General features: G+C 44.0%; 1 protein-coding gene across 6 annotated transcripts in view; it reads right to left on the reverse strand.

Moving 5' to 3' along the window:
• Positions 1-153: 153 nt before the first annotated feature.
• The window catches only part of klhl29 (kelch like family member 29), a 264,330-nt gene continuing 244,887 nt past the window's right edge, over positions 154-19,596 (reverse strand). For all 6 annotated transcript variants that reach the window (XM_005724914.2, XM_005724913.1, XM_005724915.1 and 3 more), the window contains 3 exons: positions 17,970-18,163; positions 4,405-4,549; positions 154-1,679 (listed from right to left, as the gene is read on the reverse strand). In XM_005724914.2, coding sequence (XP_005724971.1) covers positions 1,496-1,679; positions 4,405-4,549; positions 17,970-18,163 — 523 coding nt within the window. In that variant the 3' untranslated portion in view covers positions 154-1,495. The remainder of the gene's footprint in view (positions 1,680-4,404; positions 4,550-17,969; positions 18,164-19,596) is intronic.

Here is a 19,596-nt window from a genome sequence, read left to right on the forward strand (position 1 = left end):
TCAACGATGAAGCCGTACTAAAAAGCAGGCCTAGGAAACCACGGGTTTTTCAGAATAAGGTTAAAAAGTCTATTCACAGTTGTTGCATTAAGAGCCCTGATTAAAGTGTTGATTAAACCGGACAACACATAAAAAAACAGACTTGACAATGTGTTCATATTCTGGTATATGTATTAGGTTTCAATAATAACAATTGTTAAGTTTTCCTTTTTGGGTACAGATTTACAGACGTACCATTTTCAATTCAGCCTATCATTTTTTTTTTTCTAAAAACATTTATACAGAATTGCCTTCAGGTTTTAAAATATACATATTTCCTCGCTGTATTTACAGAATACCAACCCGACATAATTTGCAGGTTGCAATGAAACATTGTATAAAACAAGCGGATTTGGGAAGGAGGAACTTGAAACACAGAAGAAACATGGATAAACAGATAACATCTATGATAACAGTCGCGGGTGAATATTGTGCTTTTTTTTTTTTTCCCGGAGGAATTGTCCCAACTTGAATCTGATCAGACGCCAGCGGAAGAAGGAATTCCCTCTTTCTCTCTCTGTGTGGTGCTTTCTTTGTCCCAGAGAGCAAGTCAGTGTGAATAAAGGCAGGAAAAAAAAGCCACTCACCCTCCAGATGATATCTCAATCAGACTGGAATTGTACAAGAACAAAGGAGGGGGGAAGAAATCTCTTTTTAAACCCAACCTGACCCCGATTTGATAGTTTTTTTCCCAATATTTAGAGAGCCATTAAAAAGGCCCAGGTTACACAGAGTTCAGAATCTGGTTTTAAAGTTACCCCATAAATCTGCACAGTTGGAACTTTGCTTCTGGTTGCAGTGGAGAAAGAAACTCATCGGATGCACTGATAAAGAGGAAAACAGTCGCGTCGCTTCCCTTCGCTTTTCCCTCCTGTCCTTCAGATGTCGCTACTGGAAAAACGTTTGTATGCCACAAAAACTTTCACAAATGCACGACTGCAAAACCTACGCCTGTTAACGTGTGATTTACTCAAAGGGACACGAATCTGGACCTGCAATGGCTTTCAGCTGAGTCAGATTATATGAAAGGAAATGAAGGTGTTGAGTTTACAGAGATATGCACTGAAAACAAAAAAACAAAAGGCAGTACCAGAGGGGGGAAAACAGACTTCATTTAAAAACCCTGGAGTTTTCAAATTACTAAGAGGGACCCTGTGCCTGTTTGATGACAGAGAATGAACTACTACCATGACATATACAGTACTGGAGGTTGGGAATCGTCACCTGACATGGCTGAGTAGTTAAACATGAGTACATTCTGCACAGGGCGTTTTTATTTGACTTTATCTTCAGGTGTGGGGCAACAGTGTGGATGAATGCTGACGTCAAGTCCAGAGGTCGCCGACAGACCGAGCGAGCGATCGGCCCGTCTCGAAGCTGCTGTCACACATCGTCCCACAACTGGAGCTCAGCTGGTGTTAAGCGTTGACCCAGTGCGACCCGGTCCGAGCCACCCTCAGCCACTCTGGATATACTTTTTGATGACCACGCAGCCGTGTCTGAAGAGCGGGCAGGGCAGTGACTGCAAGAGTGTCCAAGTGTTGGCGCAAGGGTCAAATGTCTCCATGCTGCCGAGGGCTGGACCCTCGCTGCTCACGATGCCTCCCGTGGCGTAGATCTTCCCGTCCAGAATGACGGCGCTGCATAAAAAGACACACAATTTTCTTTCGAATCAAGGATTGGATGCACGAAAAGTGACATTTTTCTAAATTTGAACACAATATAAAAAGTTATGTGTTCCCATTTGATAGCAAGCTATCAGTTTCCCTGATGCTAAACTAAACTATATGCAATACTGAATCCTCTCATATCTACCTCGCAAAAAACAAACGAAACTAATCAAAGCAACAGCCATTCACTGCTTTTCTATAACATCTGTTGGAGGCTAAATCTGCCTCTAACAAACAACAAAGTGGTAAAAGCTGTTGACTGTTCCACAGAATGGCTGAAAAAGAAAAGAATCCACATGTTGCAATGGCCCGATCAAAGTCCAGATGTCAACCCGTTTAAAGTGCACTGGTGGGACCTTAAAGAGAGCTGTGCAGGGACTCAATGAACTAAAGCAGCGCTGTGGTGCCAAAGATTCCTGCGCAACAATGTGAGGGAGCAAGCAAGAGCAAGTTACTACTTCAAGTTACTATTGTACCACTGAGTCAAGAGGTTTTTAAGAGTAGCTGCTGTGCAAGTTTGTCTACAGTGCTACACCAAACTGTGTGGCTCCATAGTGCAGTGGGTTACAAATTAGCCGAGCAAGCGAAAGATCCCCGATTAAATCCTGGGAGGAGACGCAAACTTTGGGATCGCATCCGGTGTAAAAACAAGAAAGGAGCAGCCGAAAGTAGCTTTAGTACAAAAACGACACATCTGTAACTGACTGTGCCGCCCAGTCACCTTTAAGTGAAATCTAAAAGATGACAAATCTTGAGATTTTGTACGGGAAAGCGAGCATTACGCGCGCATCGACTGTTAGGATAAACAGTAATGAGAGGTAATCAGTGTCAGGAAGATAAGTAGCTCAGTGCAAGTATGAGCTGCTTTGATAAAGCTAGCTCTGAGTCACAGCGGCAGAAATATTGTTGGTGGCGTTAATCACGACGAGACAAAGCCACACAAAGACGGCATCTCCACAAACATGCTGATTGTCACGCTGGGGGCCACGCCTGGGATTATTGACATCACTCGCACTTGCTCTCGACAACATGGGCTAAGGTGGGGAAGGGTTGGGGAAGGGTGAGGTGGATTAATTTATATAGTAAAAAAAATACATAAAATCTCACACATTACATTTTCTCTCGAGGACGAGAGAGAGGAGGGGGGGGGGGGGGGAAACTACTGAAAAGCAAATATCTGTACAAATGTGCTCATTTGATATGAGAAACAGAAACAGGAGTTTGTGTGCGGAGAGGATTAAAACTTGGGCCGTAAGCTGATTAGGGCTTTGTACTCCTATTGGGCTTTGGAACGATCTGCATTTACATAAGGTGCACGCTCAAACACACAGACGCGCTCGCACGCGGCGAGCAACATGCCGTCCTACTGCACAAATTCACAGCACTGTTAGGACCGCGAGAGGAGAAGGGAGAAAAAAAAAGATTATTACATAAAGCCTAAATCTACTCAGAGAGAAAAGCACAGCTGATCCAAAATGGAGAGAGCGCGGGGCGAAGCCTGGAGGCTGCTCTTCCTGATAAACAGAGGGGAGGTGCAGGGCCTGCGGAGGGCCGGACGCAGCCAGGGGAAAATATCTGCTCTCCCGCATGATGACCCTCCTAGACTTCGTGCACTGCAGATATTTTTCCGAGTTTCCTGTCTGACAGCGGCGTGTTTGTTGTCCCCCCCCAATCCCATCCCGCCCCCCCCGGCCGTGCATCTCCTCCCCTCTCTTGTGTCAGACTTAGTTAAATGTAGCAGAACAGCTGCCTGGCGTGTGCTGGTGCAGCTTATCAATAACTCTGACAACATGATTTATGGTGTACGTTTTGCACATAAGATCACTGTCTGTAATTGCCTCCCAAATGTATTTCATGCATGCTTTTTTTTTAATCTATTTTTTTTCTCGACTTCTGCAAGGAAAAGAAAAGGGGGAGAAAAAAAAGGAGCGAGAGAGAGAGAAGAAAGGGCTCAGGGCCTAGAAAACTGAGTTCATTATCCAGCGAACTGCACACCTCAGTGGCTCGAGTTGACTGGGATATTAGGGTGTGATCCCACTGCTGTTCATTTTCATTTTTCTCCCTTCATCAGCCATTATGGCCTCGCTAATGGTGGGAAAGTTGCAGATCGCAGTTGTACTACTTCCTGTTTTGTTCCTTTTTCTTAGGAGACAAACGTGACTCTCTGCACAAATACGCCGCCCCCTCCTCTTTCCGCCTCCACTAAAACCTAAATGACTCAGATTTCAGTTTAATAACTCGAAACAGTCTGTAGAAAAGTTGATTAAATCAAGCCGCCTCAGATGTGTCTTGTTTCTCTCTCTCTGTGACAGACGGCGGCGATACCGATCAGACGGATTTAACAGTCGCGTATTAGAAAGCAAATTTCCCGCCGAGGGAGAATTCTCGCAATCGAGCCGCATCGCGTTGGAAAAGGCTGTCAGCCCCGTGGCGTTGTTCGAGTTTTAATTAACTGGCCTGAAAACGTTTTTTCCCCGTGCGACCGTTTACCTGTGTTATGACACAAAGACTGACAGATTACTAATAAGATTGAGTTTTAGATTGTTTTCAGGCTGTTTAATAATGTCACAGAGGGTTTTTTTTCTTAAAGCTTCACAAAACACAGAGCTGCAGTTTTGAGCTTTTGAAAAATCTTTTAAATTCCACACTGGGGATTTAACTTGCGTGTGGTGCCGCTACATTAATTATCTCTTACCTGCAGAACTGCCGAGAGTGATTCATGTTGGGACCGGCCTTGATGTTGCCTTTGTCTGGGTCATAGATAGTGGTAGCTCGAGCGTAGGCTCCTCCCAGGATGAATATAAATCCATTTAGGCTCACTGCAGGGGCGTATTTGTTATCTAAAGATATGAGAGACAAAAAAAGGGAGCGAGACAGAGAGAGAAAGGGGAGGGAAAAACAGGAGAGATTTTTTATTTTGAAAAAAAGAGAAAACAGAGCTATTGTTTGGATGTCATTCTCACTCACAGCAGAAATTTCCATTCGGTATAATGACATCAATTTGTTCTTTTTTTCCCACCCTTCCTCCTGGTCCCCGCAGCGCATGCAAAAACGATCATCATCAACATTCTACTTATCACTTTACAGATATGCCCCACTCAAGATTGCTTTGGAAAAAAACAAAAAACAGAATGGATACCAAAACCGATGAAAAAGCAGAGTTCATAAATCACGGTGGCTTTATTGGGTTCCACTCCAAAATATGTTTGGGCTTAGAAGCAATATAAAAGAGTTACCTAAGTCCCAATAATTCACAATTGCATTAGGCCCCGTGGCACCTCCGTAGATTTATAAAGAACCAAAAATAAGGAAAAGAAAAAGCAATGTGCACATGTATTGGCAATACATGAGTGAACAGGTGGGATACTGCATACTGTGCATAGTGTATAATTCACTCTGACACTGTATATGGCGCGCGAGGAAAGCAGAGGCATTGAAGCAGCACCGCTGCAGAGGTATAGATGATGGGAAACAAAATGAAACAGTGGTTTGCGCGTAACGATGCCGGCTGGAAACCAGGAGTTTGAGAGCAGTGGCCCTGCTGTGCGGGAAGAGGAAATGTATTTCAAACTCCCGGCAATTTCTCTCTAGCAGACTGCAGCTGGCCAATTTACAAGCAGCATGAATAATGCACGGATACTTGGCCGTAAGCTGCTGTCCTCCCCGTTTTCTGCCACAGTGGACGGGCATCCCTCATCGCAAACAGGCACCGGGAGGATTCGAGCCTGACGCCTTAATAAAGGCAGCGCTGGCAGCCCTAAAAAGCCTCACCTCTGTGTTTGATCCAGCTCCCCTTTCCTCTTACCTTTTGCTGAGAGGAGACTGGCATATTTCATTAAAAGGTCAGCTCCGGAGTTCAGAGGTGCCGCTGCTGATGATTATTGAATTGGCTGTGCTGCATTATGTGCTCTAGGAGCGCGCTGCCATGCTGGGGCTCTGTGTATATAGTGCTGCTTTAAAATAAATGATAATGGCAGCAAGTGCCAACCTCCTGGGTTGAAAAATGAAGCCAATGAGAAAGTGCCAAAAACTTAAGCTGCTGGAATGGCCACTTAAGGTTAGCTCCAAAAGTAAGTCAGTCCCTCTAGACTCTAATGCTTAGCTTTACAGCAGAAATAAACATGTACAGCCTGGTACAAAAAACTCATTAAAACTTTAGTAAAGCTTGAAGATGTGCATATTTAAGGGCTTAGACATTCTGAGATTCTGGTGGGGTTTTTTTTTTTTTTATTCAGTTGTACTAAAAGGTCCCGTCTTTGTGGTAAGAATATTTTATTTGAGCCACTTTTTTAATAGTCAAAAATCTTTTTTGACTCTTTTTTTTTTATTGCTACAGTTATTTACAGTTAACCAAGTAGACCAGCTTTGTTAACCAAGTAGCTGATGACTCTTGCCCAAATATAGTGACGTTAAGTGAAAAAAAATACCACATGCAAAGTCTTTTGTAAAATTGTAGTCCACAAACCCGTGGGTAACTACAAAACAGCTACATTGATCTTTTATTATGTTAGTTAAAAGTTACAGTGTGTAAAATTTCATCACTAGATGTCAGTAGATTGCAGTTGACCAAGTTCTACTTTCATGTGTATAATCCACTGTAAGACAGCCATCTCTGGTCGCCGTCCATCTGTAGTGAATGTAGGCTGTCAGTCGGCTGTTTACCTCAACTGTCGATATGCGTCCACATTTATTTACAGTGGAGCAGATTGTAAAAAAGTTGTCAGCGAAGCTAAGTTTGTCTGATGACAGTAATACTGAGGTTGTTGAGCATATCTTGAACTTTTCTTGAACTTTTCCGCTGGTAAACTCTTAGCTGCTGTTAGCCTCTGTTAGCCGCTGTTAGCCTCTGTTAGCTGCTGTTAGCCTCTGTTAGAAAAAACTGTGTTTTTAAGTGTCTCTAACATCTAGGTTTGCTAGCTCTCTCTTAGTTGAGAGATACAGAAAATGATTCGCACCCACAGCCATCACGCTTTTCAATTGTCAAACAAATAGTGGATGATCCATACCAGAGTTATTGTTCTTATTCTTAACATTGTTCAAGTCAACACTCAGCAAATTAACTCTCATATGATGTGAGAATGTAGTTAAACAGTTTATTAGAGGTAAAGTGTGAGTTTTAGGATACTCGAGCCTAACATTAGCTGGCTAATTGTTAGCTTATAACTAGCTAATGTTGTCATTTTGCTGGCTCGTTGTTAGCTATCTGGCGGCGGGAGAGTCGCATGTCTGAACTGCTGACAACAATTGTGACAGTTTCTGGAACAAATTAGCATGTGTAGACATGTTTTGGTGTTAGAGCCCTAACTGCAGTTCAGGATGAAGAGGACGATAAGGGCTTGGCGTGCTACATATACTGCTGATCTCTAACCACATACATAAAATGCATTTAGGCAGATTGTCCTTTTTTTCTATCAAATAATCTAAAAAATTATTCAAGGGCTCAGCCTTGGGTGATCTTGTTTTTTCTGATAAGAACATTTTGTTTGAGCCATTTTTTCGCTAGCCAAAATCTTATATGAGGCTACAATTATTTAGAGTTGTGCTATCCTCCCTTTCAAATATGATTACATTAAGCTAAAAACGCCAAATGCAAAGCTTTAAATGGTCCTGCACACAGCTTTGGGGAACTACATAACGGCTACATCCATGTTTGCTAATGTAAAGCAGGTGTAATGTCTACAACATCCAACATCTTAGTTCAGTGGTGGCATGCTAACATTTGCTAATTAGCGCCAGAAACCTAAGTAATGGAGCTGATGAAGATTTCAAAAGAAAAATTAAGAGCTCATCAAAGTTATAAAGAGTTTGTCCTTGCAGGGTGCCACATTTTCCAAAAAGCACTCGAAGAGTTGTTGAAATATTTCACTTAAAATTTCAAATACCAAACTCATGTGAGTGCTAGAGAAAAAGAGGATCACCAAAGTCATGAATGATTCATCCTCCTGGGACCAGTGTCTGCATGAAATTTCATGGCATATCATTCAGCAGCTGTTGAACTATCTCACTTGTAGACTGACAGAGACCGACTACGCTGCTATTGCGGTTGAAAAATACTGTATTATTCACATATGACGATCCTGCAATCATTTACGCAGAGTGAAATGCAATCTTAAGTTCCACTGCAACCATCTGAGGCGTCAGCCTCAATTTCTGCCCTTGAGAAACAAGTTGCCACTGATTGGTCCTCCTCACATTCTGCCAGACGTGTTTATTTTCTTCTTTTACCTTCCTCGTCTCATTGATATGCTGCTGCCAGTCTTCCTGAGCGTATGTGTGTGTGCCAGCGTAAGCGTGTGTACATGATGTTTTGTGTTAGGTCCCATAAACACAGAACACTCATTTCTCTCTGCTCTGTGCCCGAGGCAGAATAATAACAGGATGCTCTCAAAGGAAAAACCTTCCTCTCTTTTTTCCCCCATTGAAACTCTTGCCATCACTTCCTGCCTCTCTCTAGCGGACTAACAGTAAGCACCGAGTTTGAGTGCTTGGAGGAGTACCAGGCAGGTAAATCTCATAGTTCTCGTTTGGCAAGCCTCGGAGGACTGCTGCTGGGGTTCCACTTCTCTTCCACCGCTTTGGTTTTGTTCTCATCCCTTGGCCTTCGTTGCAGAAAACGAGTCATTTTTTGCTGAAACAACATTGAGATACAGTAAAGGGAGCGGAGTTTGTCTGTGTCAGCTGAAAACTTTTCAATTCTGAGATGGACTTTGCTATTCTTGAAATATCGCAATAGATTTTGTCGGCTTTCGCAGCTCGAAGGTTAGAGAGCTCAGCCAGGAATCCACAGCTGACCACGTTCTACATAAAAAATGAATAAAAAGAGGCAGCAAAACAAGGTTTTAACTCTGCAGCGGTGATAGAAGTATAGCTGTGCCTGCGGGGCAACATGGGCTGACACACTCTCCCGCACCTTGATAAAACAGCTTAGTCACCAAGCCTGGGTTCCCCCCGGGCTGAGGTCAAGGACATCAAACAAAAGAAAACGCACACACCCGCACACGGGTATGATGAATTGTGTAGCTGCTGTCTCAACAAACACCTTGTTCTTCCCTATCTCGTTCCTGCATCAACACTGGCAGCAGATATCCGACGCTGTAAAACCAGCACGCAGCAACAATAACCCACACAAATAGAGTAAAGAACAATTCACTCAATCAGACCAATACTGTTTGCTGTACAGATCTAGACAAGACCGCAGTCTCTGATAAAAAGCCAAACAGCAGCCTCCATCACAAAGCCGCAGCGGCATTACATCGACGCTGAAATGTGCAGCCGATCGCGGGAGGAAACGCAAACAAGGGATAAACAAGACATTCTCCTCCAAACGACGGAGGATGAGGTGATCCACTCCAGCTCGCTGTATCATACCAGAGAGCGTGAGGAAAAAGGACAAAGAAGCGTCAGTTCTCTCTGACAGTAGCTTAGAAAGATCACAACAAGGTAATTGGAGCAGCGAAAAGTTCCCCCTTTTTTTGCCTCCCTCTTCACACACAATGTCCTTTTATGCAGTGTGAGGAGAATAAGAGCTGCCTTTGAAATGATGGGCCGAAATAGCTGAAAGAGGATGATGTACTTTAATTCAGCATGATGGGTGCATGTCCAATTAGCTCGCTATGGAAACACTCCACCTTCTCCACCTGCTCTCGCTCTGTCACTTTCCCTTCCTCTTCCTCCACCTCTGTAAATGGCGCTCTCGAGGGCCGCGGCCGGTCTGCCGTTACGTCGTTCGGGGGAAACGATCATCCCGACGGTCGGTATCTCGCAGCGGCGCTCCTGCTCCCGGGCTTTTGGAGTCTACCGGTCGACGGGGACCCGTCTGTCAGCTGGGGGACGTCGGCGGGTTAACTCAGGTTGGAGCAGCTTGCTGATGATTCTTCTCACGGTGGATCGATCCATTTCAAAGGATTTGTAGATCTTTTTAACGTTCCATAAGTGAGACCCACAGGCATTCTCCAGCATTTTCCTCAAAATCCTCACAGAGGCTCTTTTGATCTTGGCATGGTGACTCCCCACGCTTTAACAGCAAAGAGAACAGCAAGTTCAAAAGTTCAAAAAGCTCCTCAAAAAGGCTGTAATCATCAGGAGCTTCGCTGGTTGTAATTTTAAGAATTTAAAGTTACGACAAATGTATCTGTGAGACGACATCCTTCATTTTTTGCATTGACAGCTTGTGTACAGTTGACTTTGGTTGGTCATTTGTTGTGGATTAAGTCCTGGTGTGCCACGTTAATGCTTTTCGGTACGAAACTGCATGTAAAGATGCTGTAAACTTAATTTTTTGTTAAGGCTTCTAAGATTTCATGGGATTATAGAATTTTTGCCTCAAACATGAATTTAGTTTGGGGTTTTTTTGTGGAAAAATATCCTCGCTTCATATTTCTACAATTACTGCCTCATTTCTTTCCCTCAAAGAACATGCTGTGAACAGTTTGTTTTTTTGCAGCACAGATTAGTTAACAAAAACCACAATGTTAAGAAGAAAAAGCCCCTAAAAAGCGTCATATATCAGCTCTGTCATCAGGAACGACAGCAACGCTAATAGGGTTTTATGAGAATATATGTGCACGGCGATATTTGCCAGCATCAGCGTTCGTATCCACTCCAAACATGCATCTGCTGAACACCATGCATACATACTTAATTTACTGCGTTAGCATGCTAACAGCAAGCTCGAGAGCAGCAGAGGTTAACTGGCGTGTCAGTCCTGCAGCTTTGTGCAGATTTTCAACGGAAATCTATCAAAGAGTTGTGGCCAAGATTTGGTTGGACGAACTGTTTGGTCGACAGACATCTGCTACATTTAGTAAGAACACAATTCATAATTTTTAGTCATGTGACCGGCCTGCAGACCCCATGGAGGGTTAAACACCCCTCTAACATTCTGGATAATCCTGCAGCACAAGGTCTGTCAACTTTCCGTCTGTTTCTAGCCGCAAATATTTAGATGACCTCTCAACTAAAACAGAAAATCATAAAAAACAATGAGACAGTGATGCCTTTCCCAGATCCCCGCCTCAGTGAAGCTTAATATCCATCCTGTGACGGTTCCCTCCCTGTTCACTGCTGCCAGGTGAAAAGTGTTCAAAAGTGCACACTGATTTATCAGCTTTAGATCTGGATGGGTCGATATTTCTGCCGTTTGCGCGTTGAAGGACATTGTCAAGGAATGGTGATCTGTAATTAGCTAATGTCGAGCCATCGGTCATCGCTTTCAGGCTCATTGCTGTCAGCAGTCTGTGACAGCAGCGACAAGGCAGGAACACAAAAAGAAAAAAAAATGAAGGGAGCACAAATCAATGTGAGTCCATTGCACCTGATTTGGTTCAAATGAAAGTGAGGTGCACTGCAGAGACAACCACCTGAAAGGGAATGGTTTTGCAGGTGGTGCTCACAAACCGCTGATATCTACTTTTTTTTCCGCCCTCATTGATTTTTCTCAGTTTTGCTTTTTGCTTGTATCCTTGTCACTACTGATTGTATGAGACAGAATCTGCCGGGTTACACAGGTAGTCCAGCTCTTCCAGGATGACGCATCAACACATGCTGTCCCAGGAAGGTTTACTACATCTACCAGCACTGTCTCAAGAGTGTGGAGGAGATAAGAAACAAGAAGTGGGCTGTGACACGAGGAGAGCCGGACCAATATCTGCCGTTTTGTGTGAAGAGGAGCAGTAAGAGCGCTGCCATAGCCCTACAACATGACCTCCAGCAGGCTAGTTGTGCATGTTTCTCATGAGGGTATAAAGATCCAATATTGTTTAATGGCTCTGTGCTCGCGGCATAGCGCCGTGCTGTTTGACTGGAATCTGCCAGAGAACACCAGAATTGGCACGTCCACCGTAGCTGCCTGTTCTCTTCACAGATGAGAGGAGGTTCACACTGAGCACATGTGACAGACGTGAGAAGGTCTGGAGATCCCGTGGTGAACATTACGATGCCATCGTCCAACATGACTGGTTTGGCAGTGGGTCAGTGATGGTCTGAGGAGACACAGACTTCCATATGTTAGCCGACGGTACCCTGACTGCTGTCGGGGTCAGACCTTGTGCTTTGCGCTGGGCCCTGGTTTCCTCCTGTGGCCGACAAAGGCGCCGATGCCGCTGACAGGCCCTCACGTCCCGAGGACATGAATCCAATTGCAACCTCTGGGATATTACGTATGGGGTGCATCCAAATATCACCACAGACTGTCCAGGAGCTACGTTCTGCTCCAATCCAGGTCTGGGAGGAGAATCCCCAGGATACCATCTGCTGTCTCATTTGACTGTTATGTCGTTTTTACACATCGCTGTAGAGATTTTCAACTTGAGTATTTTTTCAGTCATGTGTGATTTAGGGGTTCCCTTAATTTCTTTTAAGCAGTGATTTAAAAAAAGGCTACGTGACATAAATATATAAAAACTGTTCCTTCAATGACACGACTCTAAGCGGGGGGGTTATCGCTCATATTTGAAACACTGATATTAGAAAGAGAAGGAAAGACTTGTGAAGCTGAGGCAGGAGTGATTGCCAAAGCTCTCCCTGCCTACGCTATGTTTCAGCTCCACTAGAACGGATATATTAAAGGGGTCTTTGATTGACCTTTTTAAAAACATGCTACACGCTGATTTTTTTTCTTCTCTGAGATGGAAGCAGAAAACCATGGCATTTCGGTAATTTAGGTGAGCTGACCTTTGGAGAATGAAGTAATGAGACTTCATAAATAGCTTACTACATGTGAAAGTGCTCTGTTATGATCTTCAGACCATATACTGCTCAGCAGAGAGAGACACGCTGAAGACAAAGGAAGCTCTGGATGAACGAAGCTGCAGAGACCCCGCGTATCTCAATAGACTTGTTGAAGGGACTATTTTTGGCATGAGTAATATTATTTTTCACTCTGCGAGAGATGGGAAGTCCGTCCTGATAAGTGTTTGTGAAACCCATTTGCAGCCCACGCGGGAGACGGTGCACGCAGGGGGAAAACACACACACATAGATGCGCGCACATACACACACAGCTGCAAAAAAAATTGTAAAAAATATTTGTGTCAGTTGGTAAGACGGTGCGGAGAGACCATGAGAGACGGAGTCGGGGGGTGTAGGGGTGAGACAGAGAGATGAACAGAGAGATTAGCGATGGAGAGCAACGGAGGGAAGCAGGGGGTTGTTCAAGGAGCGCTCACCGCCTCGCTAAAATCATCGCCGGCCCAATTTCACTGGAAGCACTAAACCCGTCCATTATCTCCTGCCTCGTTGGCTGTGAGACGCCAGCTCATCTACGGCTTGACAGATGACGATATGTCTGTCTGTGTCTGCCATGCACGCGCACACACACACACACACACACAATGCATACACGCACGCATGTGTAACCTCCCGGCTTGTTATATAATTTGTGTACCTGTGGTCCTCAGGGATGCACGGTTTATGTGAGGCAAGCAGGCTGCGTGTGTGTGCATGTCTGGATCTATGTGTGCGTATATATGTGTGTGTTTCACCTGTGCCAGCTGCTCTGCAAGCCCTTTAATACCACATAGCGCTCGCCCCAAACACCCGTGTTACATAATCATCGTTTCCTTCACAGTAGTAAAGCCCTGAGACGGCTCCAGTAACTGAAAGCAAGTTTCTGGGCGACAGCGCTCAACAAAGTGTCTCTGTGCTGGTGTAACTTTCAAATACTTCTCTGACTCTGTGTTTCTGCTGAACTGTGGACAGTGCGGTTTTGAGGCATGCGCCATAGCCATTAAGCTCCCAGGATGTGCTATAATTTGTTGAAGTGGCTCTTTCATGCTTTTCCCTTTTTTGCTATATATATATAAAAAATATTACAAAAGTGGATTCTCATATTAAACATGGTCCAAAGTTTCAATTAATGAGGTCAGTGGATGTACAATTAATCGCTGCGACCCATAAGCTCAGGCTTCAGACGGCTCTGCTAGTCTGCTAGGTTTCCAATTCTTCGGCCCGGCTGATATCATCTTTCCTTGCACAGTCGATGCCTGCACAGCCGTAGCTTTTGCTCTTGATAATAACACTTTTTTAACAAGTTTTTTCAGTGCTCTACAAGTAAGGTAGAGGTTTTTTTCCAGTTGTGAAATAAAGTCAAATCTTTCCTGGAGAAGCACAGGAGAACAATGCATACAGTTTGTTCTACTGAACCAACAAAAGCCAAAAGCCAACACCACAGAGGACGATTTGCTCAAAAGAGACTGGCATGAAGCTGGATTACTAGCTAGCAGCCAGGTGTGTATTATCTGATCATCAGCAAGTGTGAGCGCTTCTACAAAAGCAGAAGTTTTGGTAGACTACTGGTCTGGAGCACTCAGGTGAGTGTTAACACAATGAGCGTGCAATGCTCAGAGATACAAGAGCTACATCTCAGACTCTGCAGGCCTCAGTTAGCATGTTAAATGTTAAAGTTCATGACAGTACAGTTAGTAAAAGGCTGAACAAGCACAGCTTTTTTTGGAACGGGGTCCAGGAGAAAGCCTCGTCTCTGTAACAGAACATGGCAGGATGGTTTAGGTCTGCAAAGCTGCCTCTCGACAAACCACATGGAACAATGTCTTTTGGACAGACGAGAGCAAGGTGGAGATGTACGGCCATAATGCACAGCACCCGACATATCAGCACAAACACCTCATACTAACTGTCAAGCATGGGGGAGGAGGGGTGATGATTTAGGCCTGTTTTGCAGATACAGGACCAGGGCACCATGAACTCCTCTGTAAACCAAAGTATCCAAGAATCAAATATGAAGCCATATGTCTGACATGTTGGCTGAAGCATAGCAGCAGATCTAAACAGAAAAAGAAAAGTATTAACGCGTTGCAATGACTCAGTCAAAGTCCAGGCCTCACCCTGACTGAAGTGTGAGATCGCTCTGCATACGCAGATGCCCACAAAGCTCAGTGGACCGACTCAGCATAAAGACAAAGCCATGCAAGAAACTGTAATATTTAATCATTGTTACTTCAAAGAAAAGTGAGCTTTGAGGGCGTCTGGCCTTTAAGAGACAGGAGCTAAAACACTGAAGTCCATGAACAGGGGGATGAAATGGATCAATCAATGGATGAAATGAGATGAAATCATGCAAAGCCATCCTAGTGAAGATCCAAAACAAAAATATGGGGCTGGGAACTTTTTAAATATACTGGCATGTATGCACATTGTAAGAGTAAGATGAGAAGACCGGCACTGCTCTCATGTCAGTATGGATAAAATAAGGCTACACTCTGCAGTTCTGTTAGCTTGGATTAGCTCACAGACTGGAAACAGCTCTCCTGCCTCTGCCAGAAGGTAACAAACTGCCCCTCAGCACTTCTAAATCTTACTAATTAACAAGTTATATCTTCTGTTTTTTTGTGTGGATTAAAGAATTTGCAATATTTCTTGCAATTATGTCCGGAGCTGTTTCTTGGCTTGGATGAGAATCTTATTGCAGGCAACGCTGGTTCTTAGCTTGCAAATAGAGAAACACAATTCAGTCAAATCCCACTTATCAACCTTTTTTTTTTTAACTCTTTCTCACAAAATATTGAATTATCTATAGAGCACAAAGAAGTTTGTAGGTTTGGCTTAAAGCTGACTTGTGTGCAATAGTATTGTCCAGGCCAGAATGTGAAACAAAGAGATTCGCAGAATATGTTCAAATCAATAGCAATCTCGCCTGCTCTGCACCTTTCAAGGATACTTATATTTGTGAAGAAACTGCCTGTGGATAAGATCTTTGCACTGGGAAGACATCTGCCAGTGCTCTGAATAACAAAGTTGTAGGCTTGGTACGCTTTTGTGTTTTTCCTTCTACCTTTGAGTCACGGCAGCTTTCTTCTGGCTTTTCGTCCTTCACAGCTCCCCAGTGGATCAGACTAGAATGTGGATCCAGGTGTTATTCTGATGTTATTCAGATCACAGCTTGGCCAATAACACGTCAGAAACCATCGTCAGAACCACCTATCATTTTAGCGATGGTCTTCTCATTATTATGACAGCACAATAATGTGGGAAGAGGGGGAATAATGGAAAATCCCGAGGAGGATGATAACGATAAAGAGAAAAAGAAAAAACAGGCTGCTGAATTTTCAGGTGTGGTTCAGCATTTTCACTGAAAGGATAAACACTGAAGGTTTCCTTAATTGGGGAAAAAAACTACCAAGTATCTAATCCAAGTAGTTGGTTTTATGTTTACATGGCCATACAGATGAAAAGAAAGCATCGGGAACCAAACTCTGGCTCTGAAAAATTAAACCACTCGGGCCTGACTCCTAGAGCAAGTTAGTCGCCACAAACTCCCTCATTAAAATGCCCTACTTTACAACACAAACAAACACAATTACAGCTTAGCAGAGAAAAATGGTTTTGGCAATTGTGTCGCATTATTAGGGCCAAAGGCACTGTGAGTTAAAGAGGAGTGCCAACTCGGCTGGTAGCTATCTGCTAGGCGTCATCCTAGTTCGGTCAAATCAGTCAACTCGACCTCTGGACTGGTTTTGTGGTGTTAGTGCCACTTGGAGCTTTTATAATACAAACAGAGGAACAGCATGGTTTGTTGTGTGGTTCATTGTATTAACAGACCATCCGAGCAGTAGTTGCTCCAGTTTTGGTGGGTGACTGTGTACAGCTGGGAATCACCAGACACCCCATGATACAGTCTTATCAAAACACTTCACTCACAATATGATGATATTATTGCAATAATCCAACAACATTAAGTTCTCTCACTTCAATAATTTTTCAATGCAAAAATAAAATGAGATCAATAAACCAACACTGCCACTAAAACCTGCCATAAATGGCACAATGAAACAAAGTCGGGTTGCTGTCAGTCTGAATGGGGTCAAGTCAATTACATGCAATTGCTTTCCAACAATAAAGCAACTGACTGTGATAAATAATTGAAAATTATTATCATTTGCTGTCCAAACAGACACAACGCAGGAACTCCAGCAACACTTAAAGGGAAGAAGAACAACTTTATTGACTGACCAACGCGTTTCGGCTTGTGGCCTTCATCAGGGTAGCAAAAAACATTCAAATTAACCAATCACAGCTTCATTGATTAACCAGCTGACATATAACAGGTTGGTATTGGTTAACTGGTTAAGTCATGCCCAAGTAAATACTGCACTAGATCATTAATGATGAAGACGGGGGGGAGGAGACGTAATCCTACCCCCCGTTTGTAAGAAGAATATTACAAATATACAAAAAGACCCATAAAATGATTACATTTAATTAGAAGTCAGTGCAGCAGTTAGATTAAAAAACAAGAGGACATCATAACATGGAAACATTCTCTCCACGCACCTTGGAAGTAGGCGAAGTTGTGCCAGAAATCTTTGCTGTCTAAATAGACGACCACCTATTGGTCGGTTGGGTGTGAGGGGAGGGACAGGACATCCCTCCATCAATCTATCCATTAATCTGGAACCTACCCAGCTATTATAGGGCAACCTGTAATATCTGGCCACCTTGCAGGTAACCTGTCCAGGGTTGCCAGTCCATCCCAGTGCAACAGAGACAACCATTAACACTCACATTCCCACCAAAGGCTAATTTTGAAGTACCAGTTAACGTTCACAGTCTTTGGACTGTGGAAAGAAGCCATGCAAACCCAGGACCTTCTCTTCTTGCTATGAGGCAACAGAGCTGCAAACTTAAACTTATAAAACTGATTGAGTCTGGTTTTATGCACGCTAAGAAAATATAAGGTCTCATAGTAATGTGCTGTGTAACAGGACTGCACTGGTAAAGAAGGAGTTTATGATTTCGACAGGGTAAGTCGAGCGCATGACGTGAAGTGAAGGGGTTCATCTGGGTAGAGTTGTGAGAACACTGTTGCTAGGCAACCAGGCAGCCATAATTGAGGCCCAAAGATATCTTGTTGCTCTCTAATGTGATAGTAAGATGTCAAAGAATAAACGAATGGATGCATATGCAAATGGTTAAACTAATACTTTTGCATTTTGTGCCGTTTCCACTTTAGATTTTACATCGCAAATAAAAAGCAGTCTAAATACTGATGCTCTGATGTGATGCCTTGAAAGAAAAGCGTGGAGGTTTTCAGGGGCTAATTCTCTTTCAACTAAATTTATTTGACAGCACAATGAGGAAGAAGGACCCTACATTTGGGAATATCTGAGAGAAACAGGTCCGTCATCAGACAAAAGTTGATGCAACAATGGCGACAAGTCCCCCGAGGACATAACATCCCTTCACTTTTTTTTGCTGCATGTGTGAATCTGTGACAAACACGCTGTGTGTTTTCACCTGTCTTACCTATCATGGGCGATTCGATGAAACTCCAGGTGCTGCTTTGCGGTACGTAGGACTGGAGCACACCCGCCGAGCGCCCGGCCTCATTCACACCTCCGAACACGTAGATCTTCCCTCCGCACACGGTGGCTGCGGCAGAATGGACCGGCTTGGGGAGAGGAGAAACCGTCTCCCACTGGTTGGTGATGGTGTCGTACCTGAACGGAAACAAAGACATTTTCTTAGGCTTATGAAATTACCCATATAGTCATTTCACCTTTTTTTCTAGTTAATAAAACAGATAAAAGAAGCAGAACTACGCGCAGGTCAAGGTTTAGACTTGACTGATGACCAAAGTTCGCGACCCTGCTTCTATTAAACAGCTCCAGGATGAGGAGAATTACTTATGAAAACCCCTGTAACACCCAGCAGTCAGTCACTCATTTACACCCACACACGCACACCAATAGTTTACAGAAACGCTCTGATTTTAAAAGTTCCCACTGCTCTGAATTCACAGTGAAACGCTCAATTTGGCTGCAGGGCTGACAGATATAATTAGCAGAATGCCTACACCACCAGGGAAGATGAAAAAGACCAACCATTACGTACAATGACAGCAATTAAAGCAATTACACAAAACAACATATGTTGGGAGCTACAAGCCATTAGTCTCTAGAGTTGGGCTGTGTGTCAGCACTGAGCTTTGGACCTTACTCGCTGAGCCCTCTTTGGCAGAGACGTCAACGCGGAGCCTAAAACTCAGCCGACCCAAACAGACACAGCCAGATGAAAGGGCCTGACACAAAGGGCTGCATGAGAACAAGACGCTGGCTTATTGGATTGTGCCCTTGTCAGAGGTTGAGCGTGTGCGTTTTATATGTATATTTCCCCACATTTGCATTCCTGTTTGGGCATGTGTGTGCGTGCATGCGCCACGCGGGTGTGTGTTTTTGACTTGCGGCTCCATTAGCGCGGTGTGTTAGCAGCGTAATCCCGTGTCCATGGGCCACTGATCAAAGCAGCCGCGCCGACAGCCTTCCAGCTGGAGCGGGCCTCATTAAAGAGGCGCAAACGGATCCAGGATTTGTGATTAAAACACGCATCCATTCAGACTAAAGCGAGCCTCCGTAATCAAGGTTGCGTCTTTGTTGTAAAGAAAAACACCTTTGTCTGAAAACTGGGGGCAGAATTCCCAAGACAACAAAATCTTACACTTGAAGCGCTTGAGTGAATATTAAAAGTGCCACACTTAAAAGTCATTTTTAACTCCAGTTTTCTCACTGGGGTCAACGACCTTCATCACGGCACAGGTGTCTTCTCCCATTCATACAACATACAGGTGTTTGTTTTAGCGTACGGATGCTTCGCCACTGCGGTCTGTGCAGCATTTGAAGTCAGGCTGAATTTAAATGACACCTGGAAGCACTCATTGCAACCACCTTCCTGTGAGAAGGCTGTTAGATAAAGTGCCAGAGGATATGGGTGAATTAGCCTTTGGGAATATTCTCGAGGTCTGATAATGACCTTGGCAACAGCTGCCGAGGGGATGGGGTGGGTTTAAAATCGAGTGTCAGTCTGACAAAGTGGTGACACAGAAGCTGCTCTAGGAAAGGTGGACTTGAAACACTCAAGAGTGCCAATTAGCACT

Source organism: Pundamilia nyererei, unplaced genomic scaffold, assembly GCF_000239375.1.
Source record: "Pundamilia nyererei isolate P.nyererei 1_Seehausen unplaced genomic scaffold, PunNye1.0 scaffold00013, whole genome shotgun sequence".
NCBI lineage: Eukaryota > Metazoa > Chordata > Actinopteri > Cichliformes > Cichlidae > Pundamilia > Pundamilia nyererei.